Genomic DNA, 19,159 nt, shown 5'->3' with positions numbered 1-19,159 from the left:
ATCAAACGAATCGAAAGGTATCATTACCAGACCCTCAATCATGGAGGGCAACGAGAAGAAGGGGCTCCCACCGATCCAACAACGCCATCTGAACATTGGTACGACGGTCGGAGGAAGTATCTCACAGCCAGTCAGCCCATCGATGAGTTATTCAACTGGTAAGATTTTCAAAAAGTCTACAGAAACTCTCACGAAACTTCTAGAACTCGGAAATTCACTTTTATAATCTTCAAATTTTCAGATCGAGAAACCGTAATGAGAAGTGCTAGTGGCCACGCAACAGTCGCCGAAACTCATCTCATTCGCTCGATTGGATCACAGTCTCAATCTTATACAGAAGAACATTGGAGCTCAGAGATCACTAGTTTTGTTGCTTTGGCTCCTCCAAAATTCATTCAGGTTATCAAAGCATATCGAGTTCATTCCACTGATACAATCAGTTTGGTTGTGGAAGTAGCTAGTGATCCGCCAGCAATTTTTGAATGGTTCTGCAATGAGAAATCTGTTCTTCAAGTGAGTCATTTCGAGTACTGTGGCATACATTGAACACTATTTTTTTAGGATCGTAACCGTTTCCAAGTAGGACATGGTATCAATATCAGTCGTCTGAAAGTCAGTCAACCAGAACAAGGAGTCTACAAATGTGTGACAAGAAATCCCGCTGGTGTCAGCACAAGTTATGGGTACATTTCGGTGAATGGTAAGAATCTTCTTCCACCGAATTCTCATCTGATCCCTTGATTCCAGCTGACCGTGAACACTTGTCCTCTTCAAAAGAAGACATGCGTTTGCAACGTCAACATTCTGTAACCTACCATCAAGCTCCTCGATTCTTAACCCAAGTTCCAAACTTATTTGTAACTGCCGGAAGCAATGTAATCATTGATGTAGAAGTTGATGCAAATCCACCAGCAAGATTTTCTTGGTTTGTCAACGGGAAAGAGTACAGAGAAACAACAAATGGAGTCGAAATGTTCTCACCGGACGTCAATCGCAGCGTCGTCCGATTCTCAATTCCAGTGGCCGGAGAATACAAAGTGGTGGCTTCCAATGTTCATGGATCTGCAATGTCTTGTGGTCATGTTGATATTCAAAAAGGTGTGAAAGCTTATGGAATTTCGAAAAATTAAAATTTAAAAATTTAGTAGTTGAAATGGAAGAGTCATCTATCACGACATCTACAACTACATTTGATCCCATGACAACATCAATGAGAGCACTTGGAAATGCAGGAAGAAACTCCCGACAGGCAATCAATATGTTCGAATTGAACTACACCCAAAGATCAAGCAGCGTTCCGAGAGGTGTACGTCATATCGAATCACATATTGAAGTGTCCAACATGACGACAGAAGAGAAGAGACAACAACAACAATCGTCGAGATCTGGTTTGTTGTTTTGGTTTTGTTTTCAATTTATAATGGACATGGCTTAGTTCAGAGTGCTCTTTTGATTTCTTTTGAAGTCGTTTTTCTTACACATTTTCTTTGCCATGCATGCTTTTTTGTTACAGATGCAACCAGTATCGTCGAATCACGTTTCCACCAGAAACCACAACCACCGAAACCGCCTCGAGCGGGAACTTCGAGACGATTCCTTCCAGAACCACCGAAATTTGTGACGACGCTTCCACCGGTTATCACTGTCAATGCAGAAGAGAAACTGGTTTTATCAGTTGATGTGCATGCGATTCCAGCAGCTGAATTTACTTGGCATGTAAACGGATTTGAAATCAAGAAAAATCAAAATATCGTTTTGCTGAACGAGCATAACAAATCAACTCTTGTTCTCCATGCTCCGGTGAAACAAGGAAAATACAAAGTGACAGCAAGAAATGATGTAGGAAGTGAGTCAGTCACAACTCAAGTTCAGCGAATTGGAGAATTGGAAGACGGAGCAAGAGGATCGGAACCACCAGACATAGTTGAATCGGCTGTAACTGTGACTTGTTCGCATGATGAAGACGTTGGATCACACTCTTCACTTCAAACGGTTAGAAGAATGCAAGAAATGAAAGACGACGATGATCAGGATCCCATTAAACCATTCATTGAAGCAACAAGTCCAAGAATCAAGGAACCGTCAGAACATCCATTTGCCAATGTTCTCAACCCAAAGAAAAGAGAAGAACGACTGTCTCCCTCTGCAAAAGGAAAGCATCTTCCATTTGCTCCCAGAATCACAGCTCATCCATATGAATCTGTATTTAAGATTTTAGATGGGTCACCTTTGAAACTTCGGGTGATGGCTTCTTCTCTCCCACCTGCTACATTCCTTTGGATGCTCAACAATTTCGAGCTTCGAATGAACCAAAACATTACAATTCGAAATGACGAGGAAAATGTATCCGAGATCGAATTCCAAAAAGCACCAAGTGGAAATCTGACAGTCACTGCTAAAAATCATTTGGGAGAAGACCGATGGACTGGAAAAGTTATCGTTCAATATGAGAGTCCACCACCAGGTCAAAAGATTACAACAATCGAGAAAGTCACTGAATCATGGACACTTCAAGAAGCAGTTATTACTCAAGTGGTTCCAACCGCTGCTGATCCTGGAGACCGAATTGTAATAATTGTGAGATTCGATGAGAACAAAACTTCTAATTGTGAATTTAACTGGACTATCAATGGAGTGAACGTGGAAAGATTGGAAGAAAATTTGGTAGCAGTCGAATCGACAGAATATGAGTCGTCTCTGATTGTTGAAAGACTAGAAGAACGACTCTGTGGAGAAGTTGTGTGCGTAGTGAAAAACCAGCACGGCGAGGTGTTTTCCTCATCCGCTCACCTTAGAATCCGTGAGTCTTCATTTATTTTTCTAGCTAACATCTTCTCATTTTGTGTTCGATTCTCGCTTCAACATGTTTTGGCTTATTAAGAAAACTGTTAATTACTTTAAAGACTATCTAGATTCCATAAATTTTATAACAATTTGTTTTTCAGGTGACGACGATTCTTCATTCGAGATTGTTCCACCGAACCTTCCAGAAGAATCTGCTCCAAAGATTGTGGAGCCACTTCATTCTGCAAGTTTCCTTGACGGACAAGCAATGTCTCTTCGATGCAAAATCACTGCGAACCCATCAGCAGCTATTGTTTGGTCAAAGGATGATGTTAATGTAGACGACTGGGTTATCAATAAAGATGTGACGACGACAGTTTTGGAAGGAGGAGTTTGTGAGCTTCTGAATCCAGAATGCTTTGCTGAAGATGCTGGACTTTACAAATGCACTGCAACAAATCCACATGGAACTGCAGAAACAGCAGCATTCATCAATGTAGAAGGAGCTGAATACGTCAAAGATCGGGAAGAAGCAGAAATTTCGGAATCGGTTCTTACTGATGATGTTCATATCATTCTTCCACCCAAGTTCATTGAACTACTCACTGCAGAGACTGATAACTTCCAACAGCTGGGATATGTTCGATTGGTCGCCACTGTTCAATCTGTTGCACCAATCACCGTATCATGGCAGAAGGATGGATATGAAGTTTACGAAAACGAAAAGTATGAAGTAATGCAGTTCGCTGATGGAGGCCAGATTTTGACAATTCGTGAGCCAACTAACAATGACTCTGGAGTGTACACCTGCACAGCTGAATCCGAACATGGAGTCAGCAATAGCAGTTGTCAAGTTGAACTCAAAATCAGTGAAGAATCAAGTCCAGAAAGCTTTGAGAAGGTTGAAGTTTCTCCAGTTGAGGAAGTTAAAGAAACTGGAATCGACGATGATATTGAAGTTATTCTCAAAGAAGAAGTAAGCGGAACTGCTCAAATTGAAAAACGCGAAGAGGAGTTCAAGCTTCTTGTTAAAGTAGCTGATCAAGTGGCCAGTACTTTGGTGGCAAAAGTGTTTCTGGAGGCGGTTCATGAGGCTGTCAAAAAAATCGTCGAGACAGAAGACGTGAGTTTTTTGGTTCGCTATTGAAATACTGAAAATTTTTGTTCAGGAGGAAGAAGACAACCATGTTGAATCAACTCAAGAACCACGGTTTGAAACCAGTACAGATGAGTATCATGTTAAAGAAAATGGTACTATTAAGATGAGTGCCACAATCAGCGGACATCCGACTCCATTCCTAGAATGGTATTTTGGTGATCAGAAACTTCAATTATCAGAGTAAGCTTTTATCAGTTGACAAGTTATTTTTCAAATCTAACATTTAAAGGAATGTGGCCATGTCTTATGAAGCTGGAACATCTGCTATCATCTTGAAAAATGTCCAGATGCGTCAAGGAGGAACATACTACCTGATTGCTAAGAACTGCCACGGACAAGCTACTCTTCCAATGAAGCTTACAGTTGATGCAGTCGGTAAGTCAAATTAGATTATTTATTATTGTACTTTTGAACTTTCCAGAGACTGTCACTCATGTTCTCGAAACTTCTGTACCTCAAGTCAGCGTTGATCAAGACGCTCGTTTGAAGAAACAAGAGGAAGAACTACGAAGGGCAGCTGAAAAAGTATCAGAACAATTTGCACAACTTTGGATTCAAGATGCTCAAACGGAAGCTGTGAACGCACAAACACAACAAGATGTTCCTGTGACTTCACAAAAAATCGTCCAACAGGAAATTGTTACATCGAAGACCGTTCAAGAACTTCAAGAAGTATCACAAGAACCAGTTCCTGAGAGTCCAAAAGTCGAGGAGACCGTGGAAGAACGCGTCGAGATTGTTGCTGAGCAAGAACACAAAGAAGAAGCTCAAATCCTAGAACAACTCCCAGTTGAAGAACATAAGAAGACACCACCAAGAACATATAGTCCGATGAATTATGAAGAGAAAGTCAAAACAATTGAATCGAATCTTCTCCGAGTCAGTTCGCAAGAGACGTTGGAACCAATCGAGGCAACTAACATGCTTCTGAACACTGCTTTGCAGTTAAAGGTGAGTGATTTTCTTTTTCTAGAGTAATTAATTTACCTATACTTCAGAACGAACATGTGTGCGATGAAACTACCACTGTTGTTGTCACCCAACAACCACAGAAATTCGATCAGTTGATTACTGTCATCGAGTCGAACATTGAACACCACGCCCTTCGGCTCAGCACAACTTCATCGTCACCTCTAAAGTTTATTGATTTGGAAACAATAATTCAAAAACCAAGCACATCATGCGAGAGCATAGATAGAATGTTCGTGGAAAAGTCGAAAAGAACAGCTAATGCTCAACACAGAATCGTAGTTCTTCAAGGAATGTCCAATACCTTCCACAATGCAATCACGTGGAGTTTGAAGAAAGTCAAGAAGCTTGTTGGAGATGCTGAAGCCAAGGCTTATGCCGATGTCGAAGTTGTGAAACAAGATGAAAAAAATGAGCAAGTGATGACTATTATTGACAATGACACAATCGTTCCTCAACTTTTGCAAGTGGCAGCAGCAGCCAATAAACTCAAGTTGGAGAACGTCAGTGTTGCTTTGGTCAGAGATGGTGATCGTGCTCATCAAGAACTTGTAATCGAATATGAGAGTTCAATCGATGAGCCAATGATTGAACCACTTCATAACACTTCTCATTTGACATTCCATCAACAACAACCAACTGGACCAGATCAACATGTATGGTTAAGAAGATCGAAATATGATGAGGACGAGGCTCATGTTGTTGCTGTTTTTGTTGAAGTTGATGCTAATTGTCCAGATCAGTCTGTAGAGATAGTTGCCACTGTGAACGCAGCATATGAAGGTGATAGTCGGCAAGGACGAGAAGAAGAACAGCTAACTGAAGTTAGCCAATCCTTAGCAACAGAATCTAGTGCAGCTCCACAAGCACCGAAATTCTTGAGGAAACTTGTGAATTGTTTTGGTAGAATAGGAGAGCCAGTTCAGATGAAATGTCTTATAGCTGGAATGCCACAACCAGAAATTGAATGGACTGTTGATGGAGACCCAATTGTTCCCAATGAGTAAGTCATATTTTAGAATTTGAGTTTACATAAACATTAAAATCTTCCAGCGAATACAATATTGTCTATGAAGACGGAGTTTGTATTCTTCGAATAGAATCTACACTAATCGAAGATGAAGGAGAATACTGCTGTACTGCAAGCAACGTAGCCGGAACTGCATTCAGCAAATGTTATCTGAAATTGTCAGGTTAGTTTATTCATTATTTTCAACATTGATTTGTACATTTATTATTAGTTTCTGTATGATTCAAGTTCTACAAAAATCTTTTTGAAAATTCGAACTCTGAAAAATACAGTCGAGAATAATAGCACTTTCCATTGCACACACACTCTGGGCTCTAAATTTATAGAAATTCTTTTTTGTGTTTTGGAGAGTGAGTAAGACAAAATTTCAAAATGAGGCGCAATCGGTATCATTCTCTTTTATCCAATTGACATTTTTATCATCATCTTCTCATCCATCCATCCATCATATCTTATGACTTCTTGGTATTTTTGCTTGCACTACCCTGAATGGTTTCCTATATTCTTTATTCTTCATCTATACCTTTTTCCTATCCTTATAAAAATAACTTTCCATAACTTTTCTTCCAAGGTGGCCGCTACGAGTGCACTTCGTTTTGGTCTTGCTCTCTCCCTAAAGACAAAAGGGATTTCTGAATGTTTTATTGCTCCGCGCCTCCCGGAGTGTGCTCGTGGTGGTGGCCGTGCACGTTGTACATTTGTCTGTTGCATGATTGTTTTCTTAACATGTTTTTGAATTTCTTCAGAAGCGGAAGACGATGCTGTCGATCTTCTTCGTCAGCTGTCAGAGATCAAAATTATCGATCCAACAACTTCAACTGGCTATCCAATGAGTTTCATATCCGATGAGGAGAATACAAGTCATCAACTTCTGTCAAATGTGTTGCTCACTGATAAGGAAGTTCCAGTTACGGCAACATACAATGAAGACTTGTCGAGAGCAGAATCATTCAGAAGATTCTATGAATCTGCTGAAACTACTGTTAAAGTAACCGAACTATTCCGAGGAGAAAGTGTAGAAGCTCAGTTTCAACAACCCGAAAAAAAGGAACAAGTGTCCACAAGTAACACAGATGTTATGTTCGTCAATCAGAAGGTGGATGTGATGGCATCTACTGTGTCTACAGTAGGAAATGCGGTTCGACAGTCAGTTTCCAGTTCAACCAACTCTTGGGATTACATGTTCAACGATCCATTCCCAGATAGTGAAGATATGAGTGTGAATGAAAATGAGTTGTACGAGCCGAGAATACCTCTTCTTCCACAAAAACTATCCTATAAAGGTCAGGAGATCTTCGCAAACACCAACACTGTGGAACGAAACAAGAACAGTGGAAAGAGTGGAGAAGTCGAGAATCTGAAAAAATGTGTGGAGACTCTGCTTCAATTTGATGCTGAAATGAATATAAAGCATATCAAAGAGAGTTCTCCGAAGAAGGAAACAACGACGAAGAGAGATCATCTTATTGAGGAGCAGATTAAAGCAACGAATAAGATACTGAAGGAAGTGGAACGTGATCTCGACGAGATGCAAATAGTGGATAAATTAAGTCCCAGCAAAAGTCACAGCCCGAGCAAGAGGACATATGAACCGAAAGATGTGGAAGATATTGAAGCTGCAATTTTCAGTATCTCCGATCAACTCGCTGAAAAAGATTCAAGTGAGGAAGCACTCCGTGAAGCTCTTCAAGAAATGATTCTCAGTAAAACGAGCCCATTGAAAGAGCTATCTCCAAAATTTGAGAAAGATAAACTTGAAGTGCAAAAGATGCCAAAAACGGAAACAGTAGTTGCTGAAGTTCATCCAATTGTGAAACTGAAACAGGCGATTTCAGCAATTGAAAATAGTTTGCTGGAAGACACAGAAGTGACCGAAATCATGAAAAGAAAAGGAAATGATAAAGATAAACGAAAAGCGACCAGAATTAAGAGAGTCCCAAGTGCTCATTCGGCGAGAATCACTCCAATAACTACAAATCTGAGGGATCGTCTCAATCAACTTCATCAATTGACGGTTTCTGAGGATTCAGCTTCTTCTAAACAAAATGAAGAAGCGAAAGAAATTCAAGAACTTTTTGTGAAAATAGAGAAAGAGATCAATACTATCGCTGAATTGTGTAAGGAGAAGATGACGAAGCAAGCCGCCGAGACAGTTGCCCACGTGCTCAATTCAGTACTTCAACATGTTGCGAGCATTATCAATGTCATATTGGTAGCACAGGACCTTCAACCCATTGAAGCTCATTCACAACCATCCAACACTGAAGAGGTGACTGTGTGGTATAGTTTTGATGTTCATCCTGAATCTGAAGATATCATTGGAATTGTTGATGAGGAACCAACTAATAGGCGCCCCTCATCTACTCCAAGAGGATCCACAAGAAGTAGCAAGTTAACAGCTTCTCAAGATTCAGAAGGGACCATGAAAATGACAATTTCTAGTGAAGATACCATTGAAGCACCTGTTGCGCCACCTAGAAAAGGAAGATTACTTTCTAGAGATGCTGAGAGAATTTTGGATCAACAGCCTCAAGCACCACCAAGAAGAAGTCGGCAATCAGGAGACACATTATCTCCAGAACCAATATCACGTTCCAAGTTAGAGAAAGAGGTTGAAACTGCTGCACCTGTCAGGCCTCCAAGAAGCAGGAGCAGAGCATCGGGAGATGAATTATCACCGGAACCAGCTCCAATTCGTCCTCCACGATCTAGAAGTCGCCATTCCGGCGATGAGTTGGACGAGCTTGCCAAAGAAGATAAACCAGTCCGTCCACCCAGAAGCAAAAGCAAAACATCCGAGGTTCCACGACTCCCAATTACGGATAGTATGGATGAGTCTTCGCTGAGTTGCATTCACATCCAGAAAACCAATTTCGCCTTCACCAATTCAACACATGAAAGTGATAATGCTGCTGTTATCATTGATCTCCGAAATATGGCTCAAATGGAATGTACTGTTCAAACTCTCGATGATCTTGCCTCGATTCAAATGCTTTGTGAAGAATCGGATTATCCATCTGACACTGACCGATCATTATTATTAGCGGGAACTGTCAGATACTTCAATCGTGCAAGTCCTTCTCTACAGGAAGTTTCTCCTTCTCTTAACATTGAATCCGTATCAATGGATTTGAAATATGAACCTGAAGAAGAGAATATTCAAGATGTTTATGTAAACGTGGAACTTCATTCTGTCCCTTCACTCACCTCTCTGATTGAAGTGAATCCAAACACCCTTCTGCACACCAATGCATCTGAAAAATCTTCCACCAATGCTGCTGATAACGAGGAAGAAGTGACTACGGAATTGTCGTTTATCGGAAGATCAGTCATGTCTACAGAAACTTTGGATGTTGTATTGGAAGAAAAAGATATGAGCCAGATGAATTCGACTCTCCCATTGGATTATGAACGCCCATTTTCATCCAATACAATTCTGGAAACCGATATTTTAAGTGATGAAAGCGTCACAATTGAATCTTCCTATCAAAAAAGTCTAGAGCCAACCAGAGAAATTCCAAGAATCGATATCCAACCTGAAGAAGTTACTGAAAACTTTTCACTGACTCATAAACCCGCAAGAAGAAGAGTCACTGGAATTGTTGTCAACTCTCTGATCTTCACCATATCTGCATCCATCGCTGCTGATAACACCTTCGATGTAGACGTTGTTCAGGAACCACAACGATATAACATTTCCATAAAAGTGATCGAAGACATCGTTGATTTCACATCATTGACAATAATGTCAGACTGTGAAGAAGATTTCCCAGCTGACGTTCTTGTCATTCCTCAAGATTCTTCAAAACTCCGAGCACTGTCTTATGATGATGTCAGCATTGCTACCACCAGAACTGGAATCACAGTATCGATTGTTGCCAGAAGTTTGAATGATGGAATATATGCATCCCTGGAAGAGATCGCATGGGGCGAAGTGGAAATGACTGTACCAGATATAATGCAAATGAGTACCGAAGAAAAGAGTTCCCTTCAGTTCAATGTGACGGTTTCTGAATCAAATCTGGAAGAAGCCAAGTCACTGAAATCGCAAATGTCGTTCAGAAGTTCTCAGAATTCTGTATCCGAGATTGAAAACACAATGAGTTCGACTGGAACAATCAGTATTCCAAGTTATGTTGTCAAATTGGAGTCTACTGCCACTATCACATGTGAACTCAACAATTATCTTCCGAAGAATTGTACCATCGACTGGTATTGTGGAAAGACGAAAGTGATTATTGATAACGAACAATTCGATCGCATCAGCCATGATCTTCTCGAAGTACTCATCATCCGAAGTGTTGAACCGATCAATGGAAACTTGTATAGTTTGAAAATCAATGAAGATCTATTTCCAGTCGCCTATCTCATTGTCGAAAATACTAATTTGACAACGTCTGCAAATATATTAACCCGTCCGGAGACTCAATTCGTTATGGAAGGACAACCAACAATTCTTACTGTCGAAGTTGATGAGCCAAGCGTTGTTGTGAATTGGTTGAAAGATCGGAGACCATTGCATGAGAGCGAGAGGATCAAGATTGAAACTGATGGACAAGGGAATCATCGAGTGGTGATTCCAAATACAAATGTTGGTGATCAAGGAACTTATTTGGCATTGACGTCGTCTCAAAGTGTTGCGATCACTTTGGTAGTTGAAGGTAATGAAACAATTAGATTAGAAGAGAAGAAGTATAGAATGGTTGTGTTTTAGATAACTTTGTTTTCATGAGCAATTTTTAAATGTTTCAAATTCCATCCTCTTCTCTTTCGATAACCCTTCTTTAACACTCAAGCCCATCTTTTTGCAGAAAGAATAGATGAAAAAGAAGTGACTGTGGTTGCATCTGGAACTGAAAGTGAAGATGATGACGTTCAGGAGTATCTGGTTCCACCTGGAAGTACGGCTACAATTGCTTGTGAACTCGAAAAATGCGAATTGAAACGGTCGATCCGTTGGATGCGAGACGGAAAGGACATTCGGTTCGAAGCCGGGAAAGTGGAGCACGTTCAAAATGGGTTAAAGCATTACTTGGTGGTCCATGATGCTACAAGTGTTGACAGTGGATTGTATAGTGTGTGCATTTCAAATGTTGAATTCCGTGTTGCCCATTTATGTGTCAATAGTTTGACTTCTACTTTACATGCTCTTAAGAGAAAGCGTATTTCTAACAATTCTCTTCATAATTAATTTATATTCCTTCTTCACCACTTGATCTTCCTCATCTTATTTTTCCTTTCGATTCCAGGTATCATCATTCTCATCCTCATTTCAAATAGAACATTGATATCGATTCCGCTGCTCATATATTTTTTATTTCCTATGAAAATTTTATTTGAAAAAAAATGAAACGAAGATTTTTAGCCAGTGTGCAATGGAAATGCTGGGAAATGATTGTATTAAAATGTAATGATCTGAAAACGTTGTTGAATTATTTTAGAAACAGAGCAATCTGAAGAACAATGCGAGGAGACCGTCATTCCTCGCGGAGTTGTTGCAACCATTCAATGTCAAACTTCTGAACCACGGGAGTCGATTCAGTGGTGCAAGGTGATCTGGAAAATATAACAAAATCTAGATTAGTGCACAGATTAGATTAATAGCAGATGAAAAGCACATGATGTTTTAAAGCCACTGAAATTCAAGTTGCAAATCAGCCACCTCACACATCGTACTTGCTCTTTGAGCAGCCCACCCAAATCGTCAACATTAAGCTTAATCATCTCAATTCCTATGTAAGATATCAAAAATTTGTCATGTGATACATTGTTTATCGTAATATTATCAGTGTTTTATCATTTAACAAATTTTTGATATCTTTGACCGAGATAATTGAGCTCAAAGTTGGCAGTTTCGGTAGGCTTTTATTAGAACCAATACGGTAATTCTATCGTTAACACTTCAATTTTCGGCATTCGCTACAAAAATGGAAATTGGACTACAACTTTGAAAATTGAAATCTTCAGAAATAGAATTATGAAAAGTTTCCAACTAAAACAACTTCCGTACGAATTCAACAAGACACTGACCGAACAAAAATTTAAAAAAATACATCGAACACAAGAAGTTGTGAGGCCAACCATATTCATGTAAAATCTTTTGTTAAATATTGGCACAAGCCAAACAACCTAATAGAAGGGCCAGCTAAATTTTGAATTTGAGCCAATTTTTCTCTTTTTATGTAAAAGATATGAAAAAAGTTAACTGATGAATTGATTACCATAAATGTTTTTTTCAGTTGACACATTTTTGATATCTTGCCCAACAGCCAAGTTAAAATAGCTTAAACTTGACAATGTGGATGCATTTTCACTCAGTTCTGAAACGCAAGTAACTTTTTGTAGGACGGCACAGCTATTCCATCAGACATTTCTCGATTCGAATTCCGATCGCTGGATAACAACCAAAGCCATGAGATGGTAATATCAAATATTTCTTGGTCAGATGCTGGTGTTTATTCTGTTATCATTAATGGAAAGAACTCATTCGTTTCTAAAATTGTTGTCGTTGGTATGACCTAGTTAATCAAGAATTTTATCACAAAAAAAGCATTACAGAAAGTGAATTGATCACTCAATCGGTTGAAGAAGAAATCGAACCAGAAATTGATGTATCTCTCCATGTTTTAGAATCAGAACGAATTGTTGAATCGAATGTTCCTCAGTCTCCAAAGCTAGATGCCTCTCATGAAACTTTGATTCCAGCCATTGTCGATACACAAGAAGCAGTGCCTGTTGTTCCAGCGGTGGAGAAATCAACTTCGAGAGAATCGGAGGAGTTCGAGATTATCGAGAAACTTCCAGAGAAAGCAGCACCTTTGGAAGAGGTTCTCGGAAGTCAAGAAACTGAGAAAACATCGAAAGACGATGTGATGGTAGAGAGCTTTGAGGTTCTAGAGACAGCAGCAGTCGCAGAGCCAATCGAAGACAAACCAAAAGTTGAAGAAACTGTTCTGGAAACAGAACAACAGACAACAGAAGAAGAACTTGGACCAGTTCAAGAGAATATTCCAGAACAAGCAGCGGTTATGGAACAGTTCGAAAACCAACCAACAGAGAAAGTGACAGAGGGAGCAGCAACTCTGGAACAAGATAAAAAAGAAGAACAAATTGTTCAGACAACCGACTCCGCAGATGCAGCAATTGTGGAAACGTTTGAACAAAATATTGATAAACCAAAGGAGGAACAAGTGAAACCACATGAAATTCCGGAACCAGCAGTACTTCTGGAATCTTCTAAGCCATCAAATGAAAACCTCCCTCAAGACGAAGCTCCGAGAGCCGAAGATCAGAAGGTCGACCTTCCCAAAATTATTCTTCCAGAAGAAGCAGCACTTCCGGAAGAGACAACACACGAAGAAATCGAAGTTGAAGCAACGTTTGAAATTGTGGAACAGCAAGTAGAACATACCGTTTCTACAAAAGGTGATTACGAACAATCTCGAGAGGAACCAGAAGACGCAGAAAGTGAAGGCCGTGAAGCTGCTTCGGAAATCGCTCATTTGGCTATTGACGAAGCAGTGATAGAAGCATCAAAGACCCAAAAAGAAGATGTGGATGTTTCAAAGACAACTGATGGTCAAGTACGAAGTGTTAGTGTTGATTTGACATTCAGTCGGGAGGCAGAGCAAATTATTTCGGACGTCATCGTTGCGGAAGTTGGTTATGATGAAGATGGTGAGAGAAAGTTCTATTCCTTATTTTAGCAATATCCTTTTTTCAGAATGTTCCACTATCGCCGACACCATCACATCTCTCTCATCGAGCCCGTTGTATACTGCTCCAGTGTTTACTGGTAGACTTCCATCTTCAGCATGTTTCACGCATGATAAACTGATGTTGGAAGTTGTTTTTAGTGGTGTTCCACAGCCAACAATATCCTGGTTGTTAGATGATCATGAGCTAATTTCCGATGGGTTCGTTTGGCTGATATGAAATACAAAAGTCATGATGTTCTCATATTTTCAGAGAGCGAATCCTAATCAAGTGTGAAAATGGAATCAGTTCGATTCGGTTCTTCAACGTTGACAAAAATGCTGGCGGAACATTGAAATGTCGAGCAACAAACTGTGCAGGACAAGTGGAAACGATCTGTGAGATCATTGCAGCTGATGAAATATCAGGCATCAGTGATTCATCAATGACATCTTCTATGCGACCTCATTTCGTAGTCCCACTTCCCGAGAGCTTGATCCACACCGTCAATGATCATATTATCATCAAGTGTAAATTCACTGGACAACCATTGCCGGCAGCGATGTGGGAGAAGGATGGAGTATTGTTGGATTTACAGTGAGTTTAACATTTTTTCATTAAAGTATATTTCATTAAATATTTTCAGAAAATATCAAATCACAACTGAAGACGGAATAAGTATTCTGAAAATCGAAAATGCAACATTAGAAGACAAGGCTACGTACACCTGCACAATCGCCAATGAAGCCGGATGTGAATCCACCAGCTGTCGAATCGATATAGTGGATGATCATTTGGGAACGGAAAGAACTGGATTGCATGTGATGTGTGAGAGAGATCAAAATGATGTGGAGCTGGATATTCTTGTGCAATCGCCGAACCATCTCGGAGTTTCATTTACTTTCCCTCCAGTTAACAGAACTTTGGCTCGCCAACCTCCATATTTCCTACTGCCACTAGCTGATAAAATTGTCACTGATGATAAATGCACATTAAAATGTGTGGTTATGGGTATTCCACTGGTGATTGTGAAATGGATGATAGACGAAAAAGTTGTGCAGGAAGATGAGTATGTTTTTGATTAAAAAAAATAGGTGCTTATAATATTGAACATTCAGAAATCATGAAATTCACTTCGAAGATGGAATTGCACTGCTGCGACTGAAAAACATGAAGAGCGACGGAGTTTCTGTGAAATGTGAAGCTACAAACTGTAAAGGAAAAGTCACAACAAGTTGCGTGTTATCGAAAGGATTGCTAGACGAGAGTGAAATTGGAGATCTACAAAAACCGAGCTTCGTTCTACCACTGAAGGTATGTCTAGCGAAAATCCAAGATAAAATGATAATCGTAAAGTTTAGGATTGTTTCACAACTGATGATCATGCCACCCTGAAATGCATCGTCATGGGAACACCACTCCCAGATGTGAAATGCTCTTTTGATGGAATGTCTGACGAATCTAAGTAAGTTCCCGAATCAGACAGCAAAGTTAAACGTTAACATTCAGAATACGATCCGAAGATGGAATCGTTCTAATTGAAGTTTCAAATGTTACCGAGAAGGGAGTCGTTGTGGAATGCGAAATTTCCAACGGAAAAGGCACAATTTCTTCAAAATGTGTTGTTCGAAAAGTGAAGCAAGAGCAGAAAAATTATCAAAGACCAGTTTTTGTCTTCAATCAAGCCGGATCCGTCAGTAATGATCGAGAACTATCGGTAAAAGTTGGAGTGATTGCTTCTCCGGAACCCACTCTGTTCTGGAAGCACAATGGGTCAACGATAGAAGAAGGAGGAGATTATTATATGATTTGCGAAGATGGTATTGGTATTCTGAAAGTATTCAATATCGAAGATGGATCTCATGAGTTTACGTGTATAGTGGAAAATCAATACGGACAGGCAATATCCACAATACCAGTGGAAGTGGGTACGAAGACGGATGAAAAATTGGCACTTGTGAAAAGTTTGAATGTAAGTATAATTTTTAGGTTTTCGAAAAATATGGTACAAACAAAAACTATAATATTGAACACTTACAGGATTTAATCGTTGTGGATGACCTCGTACAACTGAAAATTGTAGCTGAAGGAAGTCTTCCTGTAAATTTCCACTGGTTCGAAGATGACATCCTTTTGGAGAATGACAACAATCATAGAATCACAATCGATGGCTCAGTTTCTACGTTACAGCTTAGAACCGAAGTGATTGGAACTCAGAAAATCAGATGTGAAATTTTCAACGATGTCGAAAAAGTAGAAACTGCATGTATCGTGGAACGAATTCACAATACAATTTCTGATTTCGTTCTTACGGACTCCGGGTGAGTTGATATACATGAACTGAAATATCAAAAATTGAATTCAGCTCCCAACATTTCCTCACGGTCGGAAAACAAATTGATGGAGATCAAAACCAGTCGATTTTGAAAGCAGTAGTTATCTCTCAAGAAGAAGCAAAAACGATTTGTGATATCAACGGTGAAACAATGTAAGACAGTCTTAAAAATTAACCAAAAAAAAGAAGAGAAATTTTCAGCCCGGACGAATATTTGGAAGATAATTCTATTTCGATTCAACTGGATCAAATTCCGAAAGACAGGACACAGTTGACCTTCCATGTTGCTGATGCTAGCGGTACGGTGCGAGAAACAAGATCGGTGAATATTGGCTTCGAGAGCGACGGAGAAGAAGAAGAAGAAAACTTCAACGTCAACTACTCACTAAGAGTTGACACACAAAATGCAAACACTGTTTGCATATATGTCAGATCTGAAGAAAACACATGCGCACCGGCCGAGAGTCAAAAAAAGAAGGAAAAAGAAAACTACACTTCTTCCATCGACGTAGAACCGATAGAAACTTCCCACAAACAAGAAGAAGCTGTCGAAAATGTTTTGGTAACAGGAAAACTGGTTGAAAAAAAGGCAGTTGATTCTGCTCTATTAGAACAGAAGGCTGCTCCAGTTGAAGCTGCTCCAGCCGAAGAGAAACCAGTTGAAGTTCCTCCAGTCGAAGAGAAACCAGTCGAGGCTGCTCCAGTGGAGGTTGCTCCAGTCGAACAGAAACCAGTGGAAACTGCTCCACTTGAAAAGAAACCAGCTGAGGCTGCTCCTGTTGAGGCTGCTCCAGTTGAGGCTCCTCCAGTCGAAGAGAAACAAGATGAAGCAACTCTAGCAGAGGCTGCTCCAGTCGAGGAGAAACCAGTCGAGGCTGCTTCAGTTGAGGCTGCTCCAGTCAAAGAAAAACCAGTTGAAGATACTCCAGCTGAGGTTGCTCCGGTGGAAGAGAAACCATTCGAGGCTACTCCAGTCGAACAGAAACCAGTTGAAGATTCTCCAGCTGAGGTTGCTCCAGTCGAAAAAAAACCAGTAGAGGCTGCTCCAGCTGAGGCTGCTACAGTCAAAGAGAAATCAGAAGAAAGAAAAGAAGCTGATTCTGAAATCAAGAAAATCGAAAAACCTCTTCTCACTGATGTCGAAGTGGAGCTCGTATTCTCGAAGGCTGACATTTTCTGCGGATTGGAACTGGATTTGTTGATGGAATCTTCAGAATTTATCGAAGGAAATATTTCACGTATCCCACAGATCTCAGTAACTGAAGAGAAACCGGTTGAAGCTGCTCCAGTCAAAAGAAACCAGTCGAGGCTGCTCCAGTTGAAGCTGCTCCAGTTGAAGAGGAACCAGTCGAGGCTGCTCCAGTTGAAGCTGCTCCAGTCAAAGAGAAACCAGTCGAGGCTGCTCCAGTTGAAGCTGCTCCAGTCGAAGAGAAACCAGTCGAGGCTGCTCCAGTTGAAGAGAAACCAGTGGAGGCTGCTCCAGTTGAAGAGAAACCAGTCGAGGCTGCGCCAGTTGAAGCTGCTCCAGTCGAAGAGAAACCAGTCGAGGCTGCTCTAGTTGAAGCTGCTCCAGTCGAAGAGAAACCAGTTGAAGATGCTCCAGTTGAAGCTGCTCCAGTCAAAGAGAAACCAGTGGAGGCTGCTCCAGTTGAAGATAAACCAGTCGAAGCTGCTCCAGTCGAAGAGGAACCAGTGGAAGCTGCTCCAGTCGAAGAGGAACCAGTGGAAGCTGCTCCAGTCGAAGATAAACCAGTCGAGGCTGCTCCAGTTGAAGCTGCTCCAGTCGAAGAGAAACCAGTTGAAGATGCTCCAGTTGAAGCTGCTCCAGTCAAAGAGAAACCAGTGGAGGCTGCTCCAGTTGAAGAGAAACCAGTCGAGGCTGCTCCAGTTGAAGCTGCTCCAGTCGAAAAGAAACCAGTCGAGGCTGCTCCAGTTGAAGCTGCTCCAGTCGAAAAGAAACCAGTTGAAGATGCTCCAGTTGAAGCTGCTCCAGTTGAAGAGAAACCAGTCGAGGCTGCTCCAGTCGAAGAGAAACCAGTGGAGGCTGCTCCAGTTGAAGCTGCTCCAGTCGAAGAGAAACCAGTCGAGGCTGCTCCAGTCGAAGAGAAACCAGTGGAGGCTGCTCCAGTTGAAGCTGCTCCAGTCAAAGAGAAACCAGTCGAGGCTGCGCCAGTTGAAGCTGCTCCAGTCGAAGAGAAACCAGTCGAGGCTGCTCCAGTTGAAGCTGCTCCTCCAGTCGAAAAGAAACCAGTCGAGGCTGCTCCAGTTGAAGCTGCTCCAGTCGAAGAGAAACCAGTCGAGGCTGCTCCAGTTGAAGCTGCTCCAGTCGAAGAGAAACTAGTTGAAGATGCTCCAGTTGAAGCTGCTCCAGTCAAAGAGAAACCAGTCGAGGCTGCTCCAGTTGAAGCTGCTCCAGTTGAAGAGAAACCAGTCGAGGCTGCTCCAGTCGAAGAGAAACCAGTGGAGGCTGCGCCAGTTGAAGCTGCTCCAGTCGAAGAGAAACCAGTCGAGGCTGCTCCAGTTGAAGCTGCTCCAGTCGAAGAGAAACCAGTTGACGATGCTCCAGTTGAAGCTGCTCCAGTCAAAGAGAAACCAGTCGAGGCTGCTCCAGTTGAAGCTGCTCCAGTTGAAGAGAAACCAGTCGAGGCTGCTCCAGTTGAAGCTGCTCCAGTCGAAGAGAAACCAGTCGAGGCTGCTCCAGTTGAAGCTGCTCCAGTCGAAGAGAAACCAGTTGAAGATGCTCCAGTTGAAGCTGCTCCAGTCAAAGAGAAACCAGTCGAGGCTGCTCCAGTTGAAGCTGCTCCAGTTGAAGAGAAACCAGTCGAGGCTGCGCCAGTTGAAGCTGCTCCAGTCGAAGAGAAACCAGTCGAGGCTGCTCCAGTTGAAGCTGCTCCAGTCGAAGAGAAACCAGTTGAAGATGCTCCAGTTGAAGCTGCTCCAGTCAAAGAGAAACCAGTCGAGGCTGCTCCAGTTGAAGCTGCTCCAGTTGAAAAGAAACCAGTCGAGGCTGCTCCAGTTGAAGCTGCTCCAGTTGAAGAGAAACCAGTCGAGGCTGCTCCAGTTGAAGCTCCTCCAGTCGAACGGAAACCGGACGAAAGAAAAGAAGCTGATTCTGAAATCAAGAAAATCGTAAAACCTCTTCTCACTGATGTCGAAGTGGAGCTCGTATTCTCGAAGGCTGAAACTT

At 41.3% G+C, this 19,159-nt stretch overlaps 3 protein-coding genes across 3 annotated transcripts in view; all 3 read left to right on the top strand.

Moving 5' to 3' along the window:
* Positions 1-40: 40 nt before the first annotated feature.
* On the top strand, positions 41-6,110 carry CBG18884 (the record flags this gene model as incomplete). Its single annotated transcript, XM_002637172.1, is given in 12 exon segments — positions 41-158; positions 242-513; positions 562-700; positions 748-1,115; positions 1,118-1,388; positions 1,514-2,800; positions 2,946-3,907; positions 3,954-4,123; positions 4,173-4,318; positions 4,365-4,894; positions 4,942-5,915; positions 5,966-6,110. Coding segments are annotated over 12 exon segments (5,382 nt in total).
* A 286-nt stretch (positions 6,111-6,396) lies between these two features.
* Positions 6,397-15,962, top strand: CBG18883 (the record flags this gene model as incomplete). The annotated part of the gene is given in 13 exon segments (XM_045237776.1): positions 6,397-6,595; positions 6,689-10,603; positions 10,754-11,017; positions 11,384-11,493; positions 12,288-12,453; positions 12,501-13,619; positions 13,666-13,858; positions 13,911-14,234; positions 14,284-14,706; positions 14,756-14,987; positions 14,999-15,102; positions 15,147-15,609; positions 15,678-15,962. The coding sequence occupies 13 exon segments, from the start codon at positions 6,397-6,399 to the stop codon at positions 15,960-15,962; spliced, it is 7,797 nt and encodes a 2,598-aa protein (XP_045100776.1).
* Positions 15,963-16,526: 564 nt separating this feature from the next.
* Positions 16,527-19,159, top strand: part of CBG18881 — a gene marked incomplete at both ends in the record, with an annotated part of 10,341 nt that continues 7,708 nt past the window's right edge. The window contains 4 exon segments of the mRNA XM_002637170.1: positions 16,527-16,528; positions 16,542-16,549; positions 16,584-17,245; positions 17,281-19,101. Coding sequence (XP_002637216.1) covers positions 16,527-16,528; positions 16,542-16,549; positions 16,584-17,245; positions 17,281-19,101 — 2,493 coding nt within the window.

Source organism: Caenorhabditis briggsae (genome assembly GCF_000004555.2).
Source record: "Caenorhabditis briggsae complete genome, chrV, whole genome shotgun sequence".
NCBI lineage: Eukaryota > Metazoa > Nematoda > Chromadorea > Rhabditida > Rhabditidae > Caenorhabditis > Caenorhabditis briggsae.
The sequence above is the reverse complement of the archived record's forward strand: the minus strand, read 5'-3'. Positions and strand labels throughout refer to the sequence as shown.